The 18,772-nt window shown below is 45.3% G+C and overlaps 1 protein-coding gene across 5 annotated transcripts in view; it reads right to left on the bottom strand.

Moving 5' to 3' along the window:
• The window catches only part of gria4a (glutamate receptor, ionotropic, AMPA 4a), a 147,340-nt gene that overhangs the window by 55,366 nt on the left and 73,202 nt on the right, over nucleotides 1-18,772 (bottom strand). For all 5 annotated transcript variants that reach the window (XM_031795713.1, XM_031795716.1, XM_031795715.1 and 2 more), the window contains exons 4-10: nucleotides 10,197-10,249; nucleotides 9,752-9,883; nucleotides 7,700-7,753; nucleotides 6,784-6,942; nucleotides 586-753; nucleotides 394-498; nucleotides 189-299 (exon numbers count right to left, since the gene is read on the bottom strand). In XM_031795713.1, the coding sequence (XP_031651573.1) occupies nucleotides 189-299; nucleotides 394-498; nucleotides 586-753; nucleotides 6,784-6,942; nucleotides 7,700-7,753; nucleotides 9,752-9,883; nucleotides 10,197-10,249 (782 nt within the window). The remainder of the gene's footprint in view (nucleotides 1-188; nucleotides 300-393; nucleotides 499-585; nucleotides 754-6,783; nucleotides 6,943-7,699; nucleotides 7,754-9,751; nucleotides 9,884-10,196; nucleotides 10,250-18,772) is intronic.

Below are 18,772 nucleotides of genomic sequence, written 5' to 3'. Positions count from 1 at the left end.
CAGTCATCTGTACTGATTTGAGAAAACAGCATAGTCGATTCCTATACCATATTGACTTTCCACCTGTCAAGTTGTTTCATGCCAGTACAGATGAAGGACAGGAGTTCAGGATAGGAAGCCATTTTAGATCATTGGGATGCATCCTCTGTGTGTTTACGGAAAGGAGAGGAGCCAGAGGAGTACATTACCATGATAGTTGTCACGACGACTGTCCTGTTCTCCAAGCTGGTGCTGTCATTGGACAACAACACCTCATTTTGGACCAGAACCAGTTTGTCAATGTCATTCCAGTAGCCAATCTGAGAGATGTAGGGGAGGGGTTAAAACCAGGCAAAACTGTATTTTCATCAAATCAAAATAATTTCTCCGACATGCCTGTGTGTCTATTCCTACCCGTTGTGGTCCGTTGCTCTTCAGTTCAAACACGTCCATGGTGTAGTTGACTCTGCGGCCGTAGTGGTCAAACTGGATGTTACCTGTTAGGCCCTGGATACGCACCTGGAGACAGGACAACAGAGAACACAGGTCAGAACAAAGAACAGGCAACAACATAGAACAATAAGGACACATAGGACCAAAGAATACCTGTTTGAGTGTGCGTTCCATGTCTATGCCCTGGTTCCAGGGAGCAGCTGGGTTGGCCAGACAGTCTCCAGCATTTCCTCTACGGGAGATGTCTATCTTCTGACGACGCAGGTTCCTAAAGGCTTCGGCCATCACCAACACCCCATCATACGTCAGAGACGAGGTGTACTGGGGGGAGAGGAAGAGGAGGAGGATGGAGAGAGGGAGAGGAGGAGGATGGAGAGAGAGGAAGAGGAGGTGGATGGGGAGAGAGGAAGAGGAGGAGGACGGGGAGAGAGGAAGAGGAGGTGGACGGGAAGAAAGGAAGAGGAGGAGGACGGGGAGAGAGGAAGAGGAGGAGGACGGGGAGAGAGGAAGAGGAGGTGGACGGGGAGAAAGGAAGAGGAGGAGGACGGGGAGAGAGGAAGAGGAGGTGGACGGAGAGAGAAAGGAGTAGATTAGATGATTTTACATGAACAGCCTAGAGCCTATAGCAGACATGAAGATGACTGTTTGAGGAATTAGGAAAGGCCTGTTTCAGGCTGTGGGTTCCTCTCTTGACGATCCACTGGATTACATTTGAACATTTTAGTAATTTAGTTGTTGCACTCATCCAGAGCGACTTACGGTCAAGTGCAAGTGTTGGTTCAGGTTCAGTTTTTTTGGGGGGGTGGGTTGTGGTGAAAAAGGGGATTATTTAACATACTCTTTGAAGGAGCAAGGTTTCAGGTGTTTTTGGAAGATGGGTAGGGAGAAGCTGCTTACACTATTGGGGTGCCAGGATAGAGAAGAGCTTGGACTGGGCTACCATCCCGTTTGTGTGGGAGGGCCAAGAGAATAGAGGTGGCAGAACGGAGTGGTCGGGTTGGGGTGTAGGGTTTGAGCAAAGCCTGAAGTTAGGGAGGGGCAGTTCCTCTTGCTCCTCTGTAGGGAAGCACCATGGTCTTCTAGAGGATCTAAGTTTCAACTGGGTGCCAGTGGAGTGTGCTGAGGAGGACATGGGAGAACTTGGGAAGGTTGAAAACCAGGCCGGCTGCAGTGTTCTGGATAAGTTGCAGGGGTTAGGTGGAGCAAGCAGGGAACCCAGCCAACAGTGAGTTGCAGTAGTCCAGAGAGGTGATGACATTTATCTGGATTAGGACCTTTGCCACTTCCTGTGTGAGGTAGGGTCGCTTGTAGAGAACCGCAGGGTGTTGTCCAGGGTCACACCAAGGTTCTTTGCACTCTGGGAGGGTGACACTGTGGAGTTGTCAACCGTGATGGAGATGTCTTTGAGTGGACAAGCCTTCCCTGGGAAGGAAGAGCAGCTCCGTCTTGTCGAGGTTGAGCTATCTCTCTCGTTCTGAGATCAGAAACAGCACACTCAAGTGTTTTCAAAAGGAAAGAAAGAAGAGGGTTTTAAAGGACAGATGAGTCGAGTGTTGGTTTCTTGAGGAGGGGAGCGACTCGGGTCATTTTGAAGTCAGAGAGGATGCAGCCAGTAGTCAAGGATCAGTTGATGAGGGAAGTGAGGAATGGGAGAAGGGAGGAAGGAATGGGGTCGAGCGGGCAGTTTGTCGGGTGGCCAGACCTCACTAATCGCAGGATTTTATCCAGAGAGAGAGGGGTGAAAGAGGTCAAGGCATAGGGTAGTTATGTGTGAGGGGGACCAGTGGACTCAATAGGCTGAGTGAATGAGTGGGACCAGTGGACTCAATAGGCTGAGTGAATGAGTGGGACCAGTGGACTCAATAGGCTGAGTGAATGAGTGGGACCAGTGGACTCAATAGGCTGAGTGAATGAGTGGGACCAGTGGACTCAATAGGCTGAGTGAATGAGGAAAAGATGTCGTCAACATTCTTTTCAAAGTGGTTGACAAAGTCGTCCGGAGAGAGGGAGCAGGAACGGGGAGGGGTGGAGGATAAAGGAGGGAGAAAAAGGTGGAAAATAGTTAGAGGGTTAGAGGCAAAAGCTTGAAATTTAGAGTGATAGAAAGTTGCTTTTGCAGTGGATACATAGGCAGATAAAGTAGAGAGAAGGGACTGAAAGGATGATAGGTCCTCCAGAAGTTTAGTTTTCCTTCATTTTCACTCAGCTGCCGCAGTCCTATTCTATAAGCTTGCAATGAGTCACTCAGCCACGGAGCTGGATAGGAGGGCCGAGCTGGATAGGAGGGCCGAGCTGGATAGGAGGGCTGAGCTGGATAGGATGGCCGAGCTGGATAGGAGGGCCGAGCTGGATAGGAGGGCCGAGCTGGATAGGAGGGCCGAGCTGGATAGGAGGGCCGAGCTGGATAGGAGGGCCGAGCTGGATAGGAGGGCCGAGCTAGATAGGAGGGCCGAGCTGGATAGGAGGGCCGAGCTGGCCGGAAGGAAAGGGACAGTGCGAATCATAGGATGCAAAAAGGGAGGAGAATAGGGTTGAAGAGGGGGAGATAGGTGACAAAAATGTCAAGCTTGAGTGGACAAGTGACAGTGATAGCATGGAATTCAAATGAGGAGATGGAGAAATGAGTAGCCCTGTGCCATCCCCATGACAACCAGACGCTCTTGGGCTATGAGAGAACATGTGGTCTGATGAAGAGAGCAGCTGGAGTAGCAGTGTTCGCTGTGGTGATACATGTCTCTGTCAGGGCCAAAAAGTCAAGGGACTGAAGGGCATCATAGGCTGAGATGAACTCTGCATTCTGGACCGCATATAAGCAGTTCAAACCAAACGCTGCCAGAGACCTGGAATTCCACATGGGTTGTGCACACAGGGTACATTAATTAGAAGGGTTGCAGCCAAGGGGTGGGGAGCGTCTGTAAAGCCTACAGGGAGAAGCACGAACAGGTTTAGAAACCACACATATGGTTGCCAAAGCTACAAAGAGCAAATGAGATCATCTGAAAATAACTAAGTAAAATACGAAAGTGAGAAAGTGGTGTGGAACCTTCCTCTCTTTCCTTCACGAAGAACTCTGCAGAAATGTATGAAATAAGTCCCATTTATGTGAATGAATGGATCCCCATGAGACCTGTCTGTGGCAATAAGATAATGAGGAGGTTTATCTAACAGATCTGTAATCAGGTAAGACAAACAGCACTACGGAGGTATTCACATACATAGCAGGGTGCCCTCACGTCAACAAACACACACACACACACACATACACACACATTGCTACAAAGGCCGTCACACCCACAGCAGGAAGCATTCACATTATGACAGAGACCAAACTGAGAGAGGAGAGGAGGACAGGAGGAGGAGAGAAGGAAAGGAGGAGAGGAAGAATGAGGGGATGATAAACTCAGAGGACGCACTTCACATCAGGTCTGCATCACTCTGACTCTGCATGTTTCTCTCTCCCTTCTTACTCACACAGTGTGTGTTGGGGTGGTTATAAACCATGCCTTTTTCATGATCTTCCCTTTATCTTATCTCAATACTTTCTTCTATCTTTCTTTGAGAAGCTTGTTCTACAGTGGCACAGGAAGTGTTCTACAGTGGCACAGGAAGTGTTCTACAGTGACACAGGAAGTGTTCTACAGTGACATTGGAAGTGTTCTACAGTGACACTGGAAGTGTTCTGCAGTGACACTGGAAGTGTTCTACAGTGACATTGGAAGTGTTCTACAGTGACACAGGAAGTGTTCTACAGTGACATTGGAAATGTTCTACAGTGACATTGGAAGTGTTCTACAGTGACATTGGAAGTGTTCTACAGTGACATTGGAAATGTTCTACAGTGACATTGGAAGTGTTCTACAGTGACACAGGAAGTGTTCTACAGTGACATTGGAAATGTTCTACAGTGACATTGGAAGTGTTCTACAATGACACTGGAAGTGTTCTACAGTGACATTGGAAGTGTTCTGCAGTGACATTGGAAGTGTTCTACAGTGACACTGGAAGTGTTCTACAGTGACACTGGAAGTGTTCTGCAGTGACACTGGAAGTGTTCTGCAGTGACACTGGAAGTGTTCTACAGTGACATTGGAAGTGTTCTACAGTGACACAGGAAGTGTTCTACAGTGACATTGGAAATGTTCTACAGTGACATTGGAAGTGTTCTGCAGTGACACATGAAGTGTTCTACAGTGACATTGGAAATGTTCTACAGTGACATTGGAAGTGTTCTACAGTGACACTGGAAGTGTTCTACAGTGACATTGGAAGTGTTCTGCAGTGACACAGGAAGTGTTCTACAGTGACATTGGAAGTGTTCTACAGTGACACTGGAAGTGTTCTGCAGTGACACTGGAAGTGTTCTGCAGTGACACTGGAAGTGTTCTACAGTGACACAGGAAGTGTTCTACAGTGACATTGGAAATGTTCTACAGTGACATTGGAAGTGTTCTGTAGTGACACTGGAAGTGTTCTACAGTGACATTGGAAGTGTTCTGCAGTGACACTGGAAGTGTTCTACAGTGACACTGGAAGTGTTCTACAGTGACATTGGAAGTGTTCTACAGTGACACTGGAAGTGTTCTACAGTGACACTGGAAGTGTTCTACAGTGACACTGGAAGTGTTCTGCAGTGACACTGGAAGTGTTCTGCAGTGACACTGGAAGTGTTCTACAGTGACACTGGAAGTGTTCTGCAGTGACACTGGAAGTGTAGTCTTAATAGTCTTTGACAGGTATATGTAAAACATAGCCCGTTCTTTGTTCTAACATCTGCTAAACATATGTATGTGATCAATACAATGTGATTTGATAATACATCAAGCTGGCTGTTTAATTGTATATAAAGGGCCTTGTCATTCACTAATTCAGTAAGCATCTGCATCCCGCTGACAAAACTGAAATGTTAGTTATTTTGGTATTGAAAGGTGGCTCCAATAATGGTTTGATGTCAGCAAATGCCACTTGGTTTCATAGCGTATTCCAGGAATAGAACGCTGAGAATGACAAACTCAAAATCTCACCCACCCACCCACACAAACACCCACACACTAATACAAACACACACACTAATACAAACACACACACACACACAAACTAGAATCTGAGATTGTGTACACTCATCAGTGGATGACAATTGACGGACTGGCCATCCTTTAACAAAGATTTTTCATATAAATATTAAAATGATGATGCACAATTAACAGCAATATCAGGGTGAAAAATGTTACACCATTCTGAAGCTGTCACTGAGAGAGAGGGAGAAAATAACAGCCAGAGTGTGGGAGAGGGAACAGGCAGAGCGAGAAAGTCAGAGAGAGAGAGAAAGAGAGAGAGGGTGAGAGAGATGGAGAGAGGGAGAGAGAGAGGACAGACAAATGGAGGAGAGAACTAGAGAGAGAAAGTAAAATAGAGAGGAGAGAGAGAGACAGAGACAGAGAGAGAGAGAGAGAGAGAGAGAGAGAGAGAGAGAGAGAGAGAGAGAGAGAGAGAGAGAAAGAAGGCAGGCTATGTGCTCACTGCCCACAAAATGAGGTAGAAACTGAGCTGCACTTCCTAACCTCCTGACAAATGTATGACCATATTAGAGACACATTTTCCCCTCAGATTAAAAAGAACCACAATTTTGATAAACTCCCATATCTATTGGGTGAAATACCACAGTGTGCCATCACAACAGCAATATGCGTGACCTGTTGCCACAAGAAAAGGGAACAAACACCATTGTAAATACAACCCATATTTATGTTCATTTATGTACTTTAAGTACTTTAAATATTTGCACATTGTTGCAACACTGTATATATATATATAATGTGACATTTCACTTTTGTTTATCCATTTCACTTGCTTTGGCAATGTAAACATATGTTTCCCATGCCAATAAAGCCACTTGAATTTATTTGAATTGAGGGAGAGGGAGAGGGAGAGGGAGAGGGGAGAGGGGAGAGGGGGAGGGAGAGGGGAGAGGGGAGAGTGAGAGGGGGAGAGAGGGAGATGGGGGGAGGAGAGGGGGAGAGGGAGAGGGAGAGTGGGAGAGATGGAGAGAGAGGGAGATGGGGAGGAGGAGAGGGGGAGAGGGGGAGAGATGGAGAGAGAAGGAGAGAGAAGGAGAGAGAGGGAGAGAAGGAGAGAGAGGGAGAGAGAGGGGGAAAATGGGTAGAAGATAGAGGTGTGAGGACACTATGGAAGAGTGCTCTCTGCCATTCTATGTCTAACACCATCTGTCACCGTGTGATTGGCTGAGTCTCTCCTGCTGCCTCTCAAAGTCACAGTCTGATTGGCTGTGACAGGAGAAAGAGGTTTCTCTCCAATAGAACCCTTTCCCAGTATTGTGTATGCGTGTGTATGTACCTTGGGTGGGCTGTCAGAGCCTGGGTACTCTCTCTGGTCCAGTTTGTTCCAGCGCTGCATCAGTTTGAGGACCATGGGCTTACTGAAGTCAACCAACTGGAACCCTGTGACGTTAGCCCCACCATGCATAAACCTCTCTAGAGATATGTCTTTAAAACCCTGGAGGGGAGAGAGAGAGAGAGAGAGAGAGAGAGAGAGAGAGAGAGAGAGAGAGAGAGGGGTGGAGGAAGAAAGGGAAAGATAAATAGAGAGGACAGAGAGAGATATACAGTCCTTAAATGTAATTGAGAGAGAGAGAGAGAGAGAGAGAGAGAGAGAGAGAGAGAGAGAGAGGTGCTAGGCACAACTGCATTTGAAGATTAACCTGGCCTGCCAAGTCTGAACATGAAAGCTCTGAGACAGGGATGTACCTTCTCTTCCCAAGGAATAGAGGAGAGCGAGAGGGAGAGGGAGAGGGAGAGAGAGAGAGAGATAGAGAGGGAGAGAGAGAGAGAGAGAGATAGATATACAGGGAGAGTGGGAGAGTGTGGGATAGAGAGAGAGATAGAGAGGGAGGGAGAGTGGGGGATGGAGATAGAGAGGGAATGGGCTGTCTGAAGTGCCTTCAAACCATCCTCCCCACAAAGCTCTGTCTGGTTCAGAGTTGACTCGTATTTTCCTCAGAGACAAGGTAAACCACAAACACCTGCCTGAACCCCTCTGTTTATACCACAACCTTCCCCCCTTCCTCTCCTCGTCTACTCCCTTTCATCTGCACTAATCTGAAAAACACTATGTGGATAGGGACAGTGGAATTTGCTTTCACTTGTTTAGTTGGTTTATGTTAGCACAGATGAAGGGGAGCAAGAGTGGAGAAGACAAGGAAAGGAAACCACTTTAGACTATTGCACTCTTAAGATGGCAAATGCAGACTTACGAGGTTGGCCAAGATGTAATGGTAGCCTTTGACATGTTTGCCCACACTAATGGCCTGGAGAAAGAGAGGAAGGGAAGGGGAAAATAGAGGAGGAAAACCTTAACCATTTGTCCATCATCACAACACTGTATATATACATGATATGACATTGTAATGTCTTTATTCTTTTGGAACTTCTGTGAGTGTACTGTTTACTGTTCATGTTTGTTGTTTCTTTCACTTTGTATATTATCTACTTCACTTGCTTTGGCAATGTTAACATATGTTTCCCATGCCAATAAAGCCTTTTGAGAGAGAGAGACAGACAGACAGACAGACAGACAGACAGACAGACAGACAGACAGACAGACAGACAGACAGACAGACAGACAGACAGACAGACAGACAGACAGACAGACAGACAGACAGACAGACAGACAGACAGACAGACAGACAGACAGACAGACAGACAGACAGACAGACAGACAGAAAGAAAGAAAGAAAGAAAGAAAGAAAGAAAGAAAGAAAGAAAGAAAGAAAGAAAGAAAGAAAGAAAGAAAGAAAGAAAGAAAGAAAGAAAGAAAGAAAGAAAGAAAGAAAGAAAGAAAGAAAGAAAGAAAGAAAGAAAGAAAGAAAGAAAGAAAGAAAGAAAGAAACAGAGCAGTCTCTGTCAGACTAATGTTGCCATCCATGCCAATACTTCTGAGCCAGCTGTTCCTGGGCAGACCATCGCACAGGTGTGTGTGTGTGTGTGCATTTGTGTGTGAGTGTGTGTGTAGAGCTGCTGGTGTCTGCCCATATTTGTCAGACCAGTAGACAGGAAGGGAGATTCTGGCCAGAAAAGGAAGTGATGCATGCAAAGGAAGTAGTGACAGATGACTGACCAATAGGACGTTACCCTGGAGCTGGGGTCAAAGGTGACAGCAGCAGAGAAGAGGCAGACAGACACACCAGTCTCAACTGTCAGAGTCAAAGTCTGGCTGTAAATAGATGGGTTCAGTGAAGAGAGGAGTAGAGGGAAACTAATGCGGATAGACAACCACAAGGCTTAGAGAGAGATTGTGTGTGTGTGTGTGTGTGTGTGTGTGTGTGTGTGTGTGTGTGTGTGTGTGTGTGTGTGTGTGTGTGTGTGTGTGTGAGTGAGGGTGAGTTCTGTGGTCACCTGTTCTAGAATGCTCTGTAATCTCTCACCAGACACACTTGTTCTAGAATGCTCTGCAGTCTCTCAGAATCACCTACTCTAGAATGCTCTGCAGTCTCTCAGACTCACCTGTTCTCGAATGCTCTGCAGTCTCTCAGACTCACTTGTTCTAGAATGCTCTGCAGTCTATCAGGCTGACTTGTTATAGAATGTTCTGCAGTCTCTCAGACTCACCTGTTCTAGAATGATCTGCATTCTCTCAGAATCACCTGTTCTAGAAAGCTCTACAGTCTCTCAGACTCATCTGTTCTAGTATGATCTATAGTCTCTCAGACTCACCTGTTCTAGAATGCTCTGCAGTCTCTCAGACTCACCTGTTCTAGAATGCTCTGCAGTCTCTCATAATCACCTACTCTAGAATGCTCTGCAGTCTCTCAGACTCACCTGTTCTCGAATGCTCTGCAGTCTCTCAGACTCACTTGTTCTAGAATGCTCTGCAGTCTATCAGGCTGACTTGTTCTAGAATGTTCTGCAGTCTCTCAGACTCACCTGTTCTAGAATGATCTGCATTCTCTCAGAATCACCTGTTCTAGAAAGCTCTACAGTCTCTCAGACTCATCTGTTCTAGTATGATCTATAGTCTCTCAGACTCACCTGTTCTAGAATGCTCTGCAGTCTCTCAGACTCACCTGTTCTAGAATGCTCTGCAATCTCTGACTCACCTGTTCTAGAATGCTCTGCAGTCTCTCAGACTCACCTGTTCTAGAATGCACTGCAGTCTATCAGACTCACCTGTTCTAGAATGTTCTGCAGTCTATCAGACTCACTTGTTCTAGAATGCTCTGCAGTATCTCAGACTCACCTGTTCTAGAATGCTCTGCAGTCTCTCAGACTCACCTGTTCTAGAATGCTCTGCAGTCTCTCAGACTCACCTGTTCTAGAATGCACTGCAGTCTCTCAGGCTCTAGGTCGATGACATACTTCCTCTCCTGGCGGCGGTCCAGGTCTTCTAGCAGACGACGGTACGCTGCCTCGTTGAAACTCTCCACACAGATGGCACTCACCTGCACAGAGACAGAGCAATTAACCTGTGTGTGTGTGTCTGTGTGTGTGTGTCTGTGTGTGTGTCTGTGTGTGTGTGTGTGTGTGTGTGTGTCTGTGTGTGTGTGTGTGTGTGTGTCTGTGTGTGTGTGTGTGTGTGTGTGTGTGTGTCTGTGTGTGTGTCTGTGTGTGTGTGTGTTTGTGTGTGTGTCTGTGTGTGTGTGTGTGTGTGTGTGTGTGTGTGTGTGTGTGTGTGTGTGTGTGTGTGTGTGTGTGTGTGTGTGTCTGTGTGTGTCTGTGTGTGTGTGTCTGTGTGCGCACCCATGTGGTGCTCACCTGCCAACCGTTTTGACCTGCACGCTCCATGATTGCCTGTAAGATGGCGTAACCTAGACAACAGAACAGAGACATAAAGACAACCAGTCAGACATCACCAACTTGGAGGCAGGCCACAAAAATAACATTCCAGAAAATTGAAGCTGAAGATAGAATATACTCACTTTGGGGGGAAAATAGATCAAAAAGTTAAGTCAACAAAAACAGTGTCTTGTAGCAATCAAACTAAACGGAAACACTGCAAATCCCAGACGCCCTTTCCCTCGCTCGCTACTTCCCTCTTCCTTCTTGTTTGTCTAGTGCACCCTTCACTACAGTACCCATCACGCCTCCCGGTACTGTCCTGATCGCCTGTCTCTGACACCTCTGCTGTCGGTTCCTGACTCTATCACCCTCTGTCTTTCTGTCACTGTTTGTCTCTCTCACCCTGATGCCTCCATCATGATCTCTACAGTTCCCCTTAAACACTCCCAGAGACACAGCAATCACCAACAACAGCTGTCCCTGTGTAAATACTCCTCATCCTGTCTGTCTGTCTGTCTGTCTGTCTGTCTGTCTGTCTGTCTGTCTGTCTGTCTGTCTGTCTGTCTGTCTGTCTGTCTGTCTGTCTGTCTGTCTGTCTGTCTGTCTGTCTGTCTGTCTGTCTGTCTGTCTGTCTGTCTGCCTGTCTGTCTGTCTGTCTGTCTGTCTGTCTGTCTGTCTGTCTGTCTGTGTTAAGACTAACTAACAGTGTGTCTCTGTCTGTCTGTCTGTCTGTCTGTCTGTCTGTCTGTCTGTCTGTCTGTCTGTCTGTCTGTCTGTCTGTCTGTCTGTCTGTCTGTCTGTCTGTCTGTCTGTCTGTCTGTCTGTCTGTCTGTCTGTCTGTCTGTCTGTGTCCAAACTACCTAACAGTGTGTCTGTCTGTGTGTATTTATCCAGACTACCTAACAGTCTGTCTGCCTGTCTGTCTTTCCGTGTCCAGACTGTGTAACAGTATGTCTGTCTGTCTGTCCGTGTCCAGACTGTGTAACAGTATGTCTGTCTGTCTGTCCGTGTCCAGACTGTGTAACAGTATGTCTGTCTGTCCGTGTCCAGACTGTGTAACAGTATGTCTGTCTGTCTGTCAGTGTCCAGACTGTGTGCCTATCTCCTGACCAGAACCAAGCCCTAACTATACAACAGACAACAGGAGCAATTGTACAATGAAAAACAAATGTTTATAGACCCAAAATGTGTCAGTTGACACATGAACACATAAGAGACAACTTGGGAAGTGATCTTTGTCAACCAATGGGCACACAGCTTACCATGTCTCACAGCTTACCGTGTCTCACAGCTTACCATGTCTCCGAGCTTACCATGTCTCACAGCTTACCATGTCTCCCACACGTATAGGCCTTCAAAAACCTCAGTATGTTTCAACATGCATTTCCTCCCAGGTTAAAATGCATTGCAACAGGTGAACCCTCAGTAGTTGCAGAAGCTAAATCTGAGTGTGTGAGAGTGTGTGTGTGTGTGTGTGTGTGTGTGTGTGCCATGCTGTCTGCAGAGCATATAACAGATCCCTCTTACTGCCCATTTTCCACCACATTACCGACAGCGCAGGGCTGATGGGAAATGCTAATGAACGGCCCTGCCACTGCGAATCACGTGTGAGTGAAGCGGAAACGGCACCTCCAATCCCCTTGGTGTCGACCGAGCCAAGCCGGGCCACAGAGAGACTGGCAGAGAGGATGGAGGCACACACAGTGAGAAAATGTGGTGTATAGAGGGACTGGCACTGGTAGCCACTCAGAGGGTATAGAGAGACCCTGGCATGGCATGCGGATGTTGGAATGTCTGGCTTAGGGTTCCGTGCTGAGTATTCCCATGACGATAGTCTGGAGTGGAGGGCATCAGCTGTGCCCACTCTACAAACACACACAGCATCAAGGGGACTGGGCTCCCTTTAACCTCTGTCAACAGTTTAACCTCTCCACAAATAATCACAGTTGCAGTTACAGTCAGTTCTGTAACAAGCTGTCTTAATAGACTGGGATGAGCTGTGTTAATGACTGGGTTGAGCTGTGTTAATGACTGGGTTGAGGTGCGTAGAGTTTAGTTGTGTTAATGACTGGGTTGAGCTGTGTTATTGACTGGGTTGAGTTGTGTAAATGACTGGGTTGAGCTGTGTTAATGACTGGGATGTGCTGTGTTAATGACTGGGATGAGCTGTGTTAATGATTGGGTTGAGCTGTGTAGAGTTGAGCTGTGTTAATGACTGGAATCAGCTGTGTGGAGTTTTGCTGTGTTAATGAGTGGGTTGAGCTGTGTTAATGATTGGGTTGAGCTGTGTAGAGTTGAGCTGTGTTAATGACTGGATTCAGCTGTGTGGAGTTTTGCTGTGTTAATGAGTGGGTTGAGCTGTGTTAATGATTGGGATGAGCTGGGCAGAGCTTAGCTGTGTTAATGACTGGGTTCTGCTGTGTTAATGGATGGGTTGAGCTGTGTAGAGTTGAGCTGTGTTAATGGCTGGGTTCCGCTGTGTTAATGGCTGGGTTGAGCTGTGTAGAGTTGAGCTGTGTTAATGGCTGGGTTGAGCTGTGTAGAGTTGAGCTGTGTTAATGGCTGGGTTCAGCTGTGTGGAGTTCTGCTGTGTTAATGAGTGGGGTGAGCTGTGTTAATGATTGGGAAGAGCTGTGTAGAGTTTAGCTGTGTAAATGACTAGGTTGAGCTGTGTGAACGACTGGGTTCAGCTGTGTAGAGATGAGCTGTGTTAATGACTGGGTTGATATGTATAGAGTTATAGAGATGTGTAAATTACTGGGTTGAGCTGTGTTAATGACGTGGTTGAGCTGTGTTAAGGATTGGGTTGAGCTGTGTTAACCTCTCAGCGCACCGAGCCTGTTAGCGGGATGAAATTCGACAACATACAGTGATCGCTACATAAATAGTCATATTAAACATTCATGAAAATACAAGTGCCTCACATGTTTCGAAAGCCTAGAATCTTGCTAATCCAACTGCGTTGTCAGATTTTTAAAAGTATTTACTGCGAAAGAATACGATGCGATTATCTGAGGATAGAGCCCTATAAAAAACAACTATTTCAACCAGCACAGGCGTAACAAACTGCAATAAAATAAATCGTTTACCTTTGACGATCTTCCTCTGTTTGCAATCACAATGCTCATTGTTACACAATGAATGGTCTTTTGTTTGATAAAATCCATTTTTACACCCTAACATGAAACATTTTGTGAACCGCTTGTGTTGTGAATTCCATCTCATTCCATTTTTGACGACACATTCAATGTTAATACACACACAGAACGTGTCTTTTCCAGTCATGTTTGGTTTCATTGCAATCAACTGGTTTGTTTGTAACACAACCAAACATGATGGGTCATTTCACGGGACGTATTGACTGAACGAAACCGTTTTGAAAACAACAAGTAATGACATCATTGTGCACCAATGATATGACCGCTGTTTCGTTGATTGACTGTATTTTAACCCAATGACCACTGATCGTCTTGAAATCTAGCTGGGTAGATAGCCAATGAGCTGAGGTAAACGGCAATATGTAATGTTTATGTGTTGGAAGACCAACCCATGTAGTAAACTCCGGCATAAAGAGGGTCATTCGCCATTGAAGATTCATATCGGAAGGAGCCACGCATGTTACACACAGCGTTGTTTTGGGTAAAGCGCATCTTCAGCTGTTTATATATCAATCAATATGGCGACTAAGTCAGGGAAAGCTAAATCTAAGTCTAGATATACAGATGTACACACAATTTTGGAAGAAATTGATCGGGAAAGTGAGACAGAGATTGTTGGAGGACGATTCATTTAGCGATTCCCAAATGGAGGAATATTTTTTGAATAGAGAGGACATCTTTTTGGACTGGTAAGTTCTTCTCGTGCCGTTGTTTGAAATTAATAATATTAAATATTATTTGTGATTTTTTTACATTTTAGTAGCAATATGCCGCCCCACCCCACCCCCACATGAAATAGCCTATTTGAGGCTGTTGAGGGGAGGACAGGCCCACAACAATGGCCAAGGTGAAATGGAGACAGTAGATACAGCTGGGCTGTTGTAATATAATAAAGACAGTAGATCTAGCTGGTCTGTCATAATATAATAGAGACAGTAGATCTAGCTGACATGTCATAATATAAAATAGACAGTAGATCTAGCTGGTCTGTCATAATATAAATGAGACAGTAGATCTATCAGGTCATAATAATATATTCAACCTTATGTTCCCTGTACTCTATATATATCTGTTTATTATACCTGTTGATACAGGGCTCATATGTGAAACTATTCTAACTGAACATTTTCTTTCACAGTGACACTGACTCCGAATGGGAGCCCCCAGTGCCAAGGTGTCCATCCCCCACTGAAGCTGGTTCATCCAGCTCCTGCCACAAGTGGTGTTCACCTGCCCAAATGTGCCTCAGGGCCAAAAGGGCACTGCATGGAGGCATCGCTTTGTTCTTTGCAAAATGAAGTCCCCCATCACCTGCACCACATGCTTGGTGACCCTCTGTTTTACAGCAGAAAGAGACTGCTATGGCACCTGGCATCAGCAGCACAATATTGTGTGGAGGACTGAGGGTCTTCCAAATATTGAAAGTGTTATTTTGTAAATGTATATTTTTTTTCTTCAGGTTTTTTCTCAATTTTTTGGGGGGGGATGTGTTAGAATACCATTTTGATATTTTGTATATAGTTATACCATTCAAAATGTATAACTTCACCAATTTGGCCACTTGTACATTTGGGATACTTGTGTGGGACACCTAGTTGACTTCATGATAAATGTCATGTAGCACACTCATTTTGGAAGTTAACATTCTGAAACTTTGCACAAGTACTGTTGCCCTCTTATGTTTTTCACTGACATTGTCCCCATCATCCTATCTGAATGTTTGTTTTATCTTGTTCATTTTAAAGATGATGATACAACAATAAAAATGAAAAAACATATGTTTTTATTCATTGTATTATCTAAACCAGATCTATTGTGTTATATTCTCCTACATTCAATTCACATTTACACAAACTTCAGAGTGTTTTCTTTCAAATGGTACCAAGAATATGCATATCCTTGGTTCTGTGCCTCAGCTACAGGCTGTTAGATTTGGGTATGTCTTCAGGCGGAAATTGCACAAAGTAGGGGGGTCTCTGGGTTGAGCCGTGTTAATGACTGGGTTGAGCTGTGTAAATGACTATGTTCAGCTGTGTAGAGATGAGCTGTCTTAATGACTGGGGTCAGCTGTGTAGATTTCTGCTGTGTGAATGACAGGGTTGAGATGTGTGAATGACAAGGTTGAGCTGTGTGAATTTTTATTTTACCTTTATTTAACTAGGCAAGTCAGTTAAAGAACAAATTCTTATTTTCAATGACGGCCTAGGAACAGTGGGTTAACTGTTCTGGGGCAGAACGACAGATTTGTACCTTGTCAGCTCGGGGGTTTGAACTTGCAACCTTCCGGTTACTAGTCCAATGCTCTAACCACTAGGCTACCCTGCTGCCGAATGACAGGGTTGAGCTGTGTGAATGACAAGGTTGAGCTGTGTGAATGACAGGGTTGAGCTGTGTGAATGACAGGGTTGAGCTGTGTGAATGACAGGGTTGAGCTGTGTGAATGACAGGGTTGAGCTGTGTGAATGACAAGTTTGAGCTGTGGGAATGACAGGGTTGAGCTGTGTGAATGACAAGGTTGAGCTGTGTGAATGACAGGGTTGAGCAGTGGGAATGACAGGGTTGAGCTGTGTGAATGACAGGGTTGAGCTGTGGGAATGACAGGGTTGAGCTGTGTGAATGACAGGGTTGAGCTGTGTGAATGACAGGGTTACCCTAGTAAACTGACCATCCTACCGATCCTCGACTTTGGCGATGTCATTTACAAAATAGCCTCCAACTCTCTACTCAGCAAACTGGATGGAGTCTATCACAGTGCCATCTGTTTTGTCACTAAAGCCCCTTATACCACCCACCACTGCGACCTGTATGCTCTAGTCGGCTGGCCCTCACTACATATTCGTCGCCAGACTTATTGGCTCCAGGTCATCTATAAATCTAAGCTAGGTAAAGCTCCGCCTTATCTCAGCTCACTGGTCATGATAACAACACCCACCCGTAGCACACGTTCCAGCAGGTGTATCTCACTGGTCACCCCCAAAGCCAACACCTCTTTTGGCCGCCTTTCCTTCCAGTTCTCTGCTGCCAGTGACTGGAACGAATTGCAAAAATCGCTGAAGTTGGAGACTTTTATCTCACTCACCAACTTTAAACATCAGCGATCTGAGCAGCTAACCGATCGCTGCAGCTGTACATAGTCCATCTGTAAATAGCCCACACAATCTACCTACCTCATCCCCATACTGTTTTTATTTACTTTTCTGCTCTTTTGCACACCAATATCTCTACTTGCACATCATCATCTGCTCATTTATCACTCCAGTGTTAATCTGCTAAATTGTAATTATTCGCTGCTATGGACTATTTATTGCCTGCCTCCTCACGCCTGTTGCACACACTGTATATAGACTTTCTTTTTTTCCTACTGAGTCATTGACTTGTTTATTGTGTTATTGGCTTGTTTATTGTTTATTCCATGTGTAACATTGTGTTGTTGTCTGTGTCACACTGCTTTCCTTTATCTTGGCCAGGTCGCAGTTGAAAATGAGAACTTGTTCTCAACTGGCCAACCTGGTTAAATAAAGGTGTTCTCAACTATCCTACCTGGTTAAATAAAGGTGTTCTCAACTAGCCTACCTGGTTAAATAAAGGTGTTCTCAACTAGCCTACCTGGTTAAATAAAGGTGTTCTCAACTAGCCTACCTGGTTAAATAAAGGTGTTCTCAACTAGCCTACCTGGTTAAATAAAGGTGTTCTAAACTAGACTACCTGGTTAAATAAAGGTGTTCTCAACTAGCCTACCTGGTTAAATAAAGGTGTTCTCAACTAGCCTACCTGGTTAAATAAAGGTGTTCTCAACTAGCCTACCTGGTTAAATAAAGGTGTTCTCAACTAGCCTACCTGGTTAAATAAAGGTGTTCTCAACTAGCCTACCTGGTTAAATAAAGGTGTTCTCAACTAGCCTACCTGGTTAAATAAAGGTGTTCTCAACTAGCCTACCTGGTTAAATAAAGGTGTTCTCAACTAGCCTACCTGGTTAAATAAAGGTGTTCTCAACTAGCCTACCTGGTTAAATAAAGGTGTTCTCAACTAGCCTACCTGGTTAAATAAAGGTGTTCTCAACTAGCCTACCTGGTTAAATAAAGGTGTTCTCAACTAGCCTACCTGGTTAAATAAAGGTGTTCTCAACTAGCCTACCTGGTTAAATAAAGGTGTTCTCAACTAGCCTACCTGGTTAAATAAAGGTGTTCTCAACTAGCCTACCTGGTTAAATAAAGGTGTTCTCAACTAGCCTACCTGGTTAAATAAAGGTGTTCTCAACTAGCCTACCTGGTTAAATAAAGGTAAAATAAAATAAATAAATAAAGTACAGCTGATCTGTGTTAATGACTGGGTTGAGCTGTGTACAGCTGATCTGTGTTAATGGCTGTGTTGAGCTGTGTACAGCTGATCTGTGTTAATGGCTGTGTTGAGCTGTGTACAGCTGATCTGTGTTAATGGCTGTGTTGAGCTGTGTACAGCTGATCTGTGTTAATGGCTGTGTTGAGCTGTGTACAGCTGATCTGTGTTAATGACTGGGTTGAGCTGTGTACAGCTGATCTGTGTTAATGGCTGTGTTGAGCTGTGTACAGCTGATCTGTGTTAATGACTGGGTTGAGCTGTGTACAGCTGATCTGTGTTAATGGCTGTGTTGAGCTGTGTACAGCTGATCTGTGTTAATGGCTGTGTTGAGCTGTGTACAGCTGATCTGTGTTAATGGCTGTGTTGAGCTGTGTATAGCTGATCTGTGTTAATGGCTGGGTTGAGCTGTGTACAGCTGATCTGTGTTAATGGCTGTGTTGAGCTGTGTACAGCTGATCTGTGTTAATGGCTGTGTTGAGCTGTGTATAGCTGATCTGTGTTAATGACTGGGTTGAGCTGTGTACAGCTGATCTGTGTTAATGGCTGTGTTGAGCTGTGTACAGCTGATCTGTGTTAATGGCTGTGTTGAGCTGTGTACAGCTGATCTGTGTTAATGACTGGGTTGAGCTGTGTACAGCTGATCTGTGTTAATGGCTGTGTTGAGCTGTGTACAGCTGATCTGTGTTAATGACTGGGTTGAGCTGTGTACAGCTGATCTGTGTTAATGGCTGTGTTGAGCTGTGTATAGCTGATCTGTGTTAATGGCTGGGTTGAGCTGTGTACAGCTGATCTGTGTTAATGGCTGTGTTGAGCTGTGTATAGCTGATCTGTGTTAATGGCTGTGTTGAGCTGTGTATAGCTGATCTGTGTTAATGGCTGTGTTGAGCTGTGTATAGCTGATCTGTGTTAATGGCTGTGTTGAGCTGTGTATAGCTGATCTGTGTTAATGGCTGTGTTGAGCTGTGTACAGCTGATCTGTGTTAATGACTGGGTTGAGCTGTGTACAGCTGATCTGTGTTAATGGCTGTGTTGAGCTGTGTACAGCTGATCTGTGTT

Source organism: Oncorhynchus kisutch, linkage group LG18 (assembly GCF_002021735.2).
Source record: "Oncorhynchus kisutch isolate 150728-3 linkage group LG18, Okis_V2, whole genome shotgun sequence".
Lineage (NCBI taxonomy): Eukaryota > Metazoa > Chordata > Actinopteri > Salmoniformes > Salmonidae > Oncorhynchus > Oncorhynchus kisutch.
The sequence above is the reverse complement of the archived record's forward strand: the minus strand, read 5'-3'. Positions and strand labels throughout refer to the sequence as shown.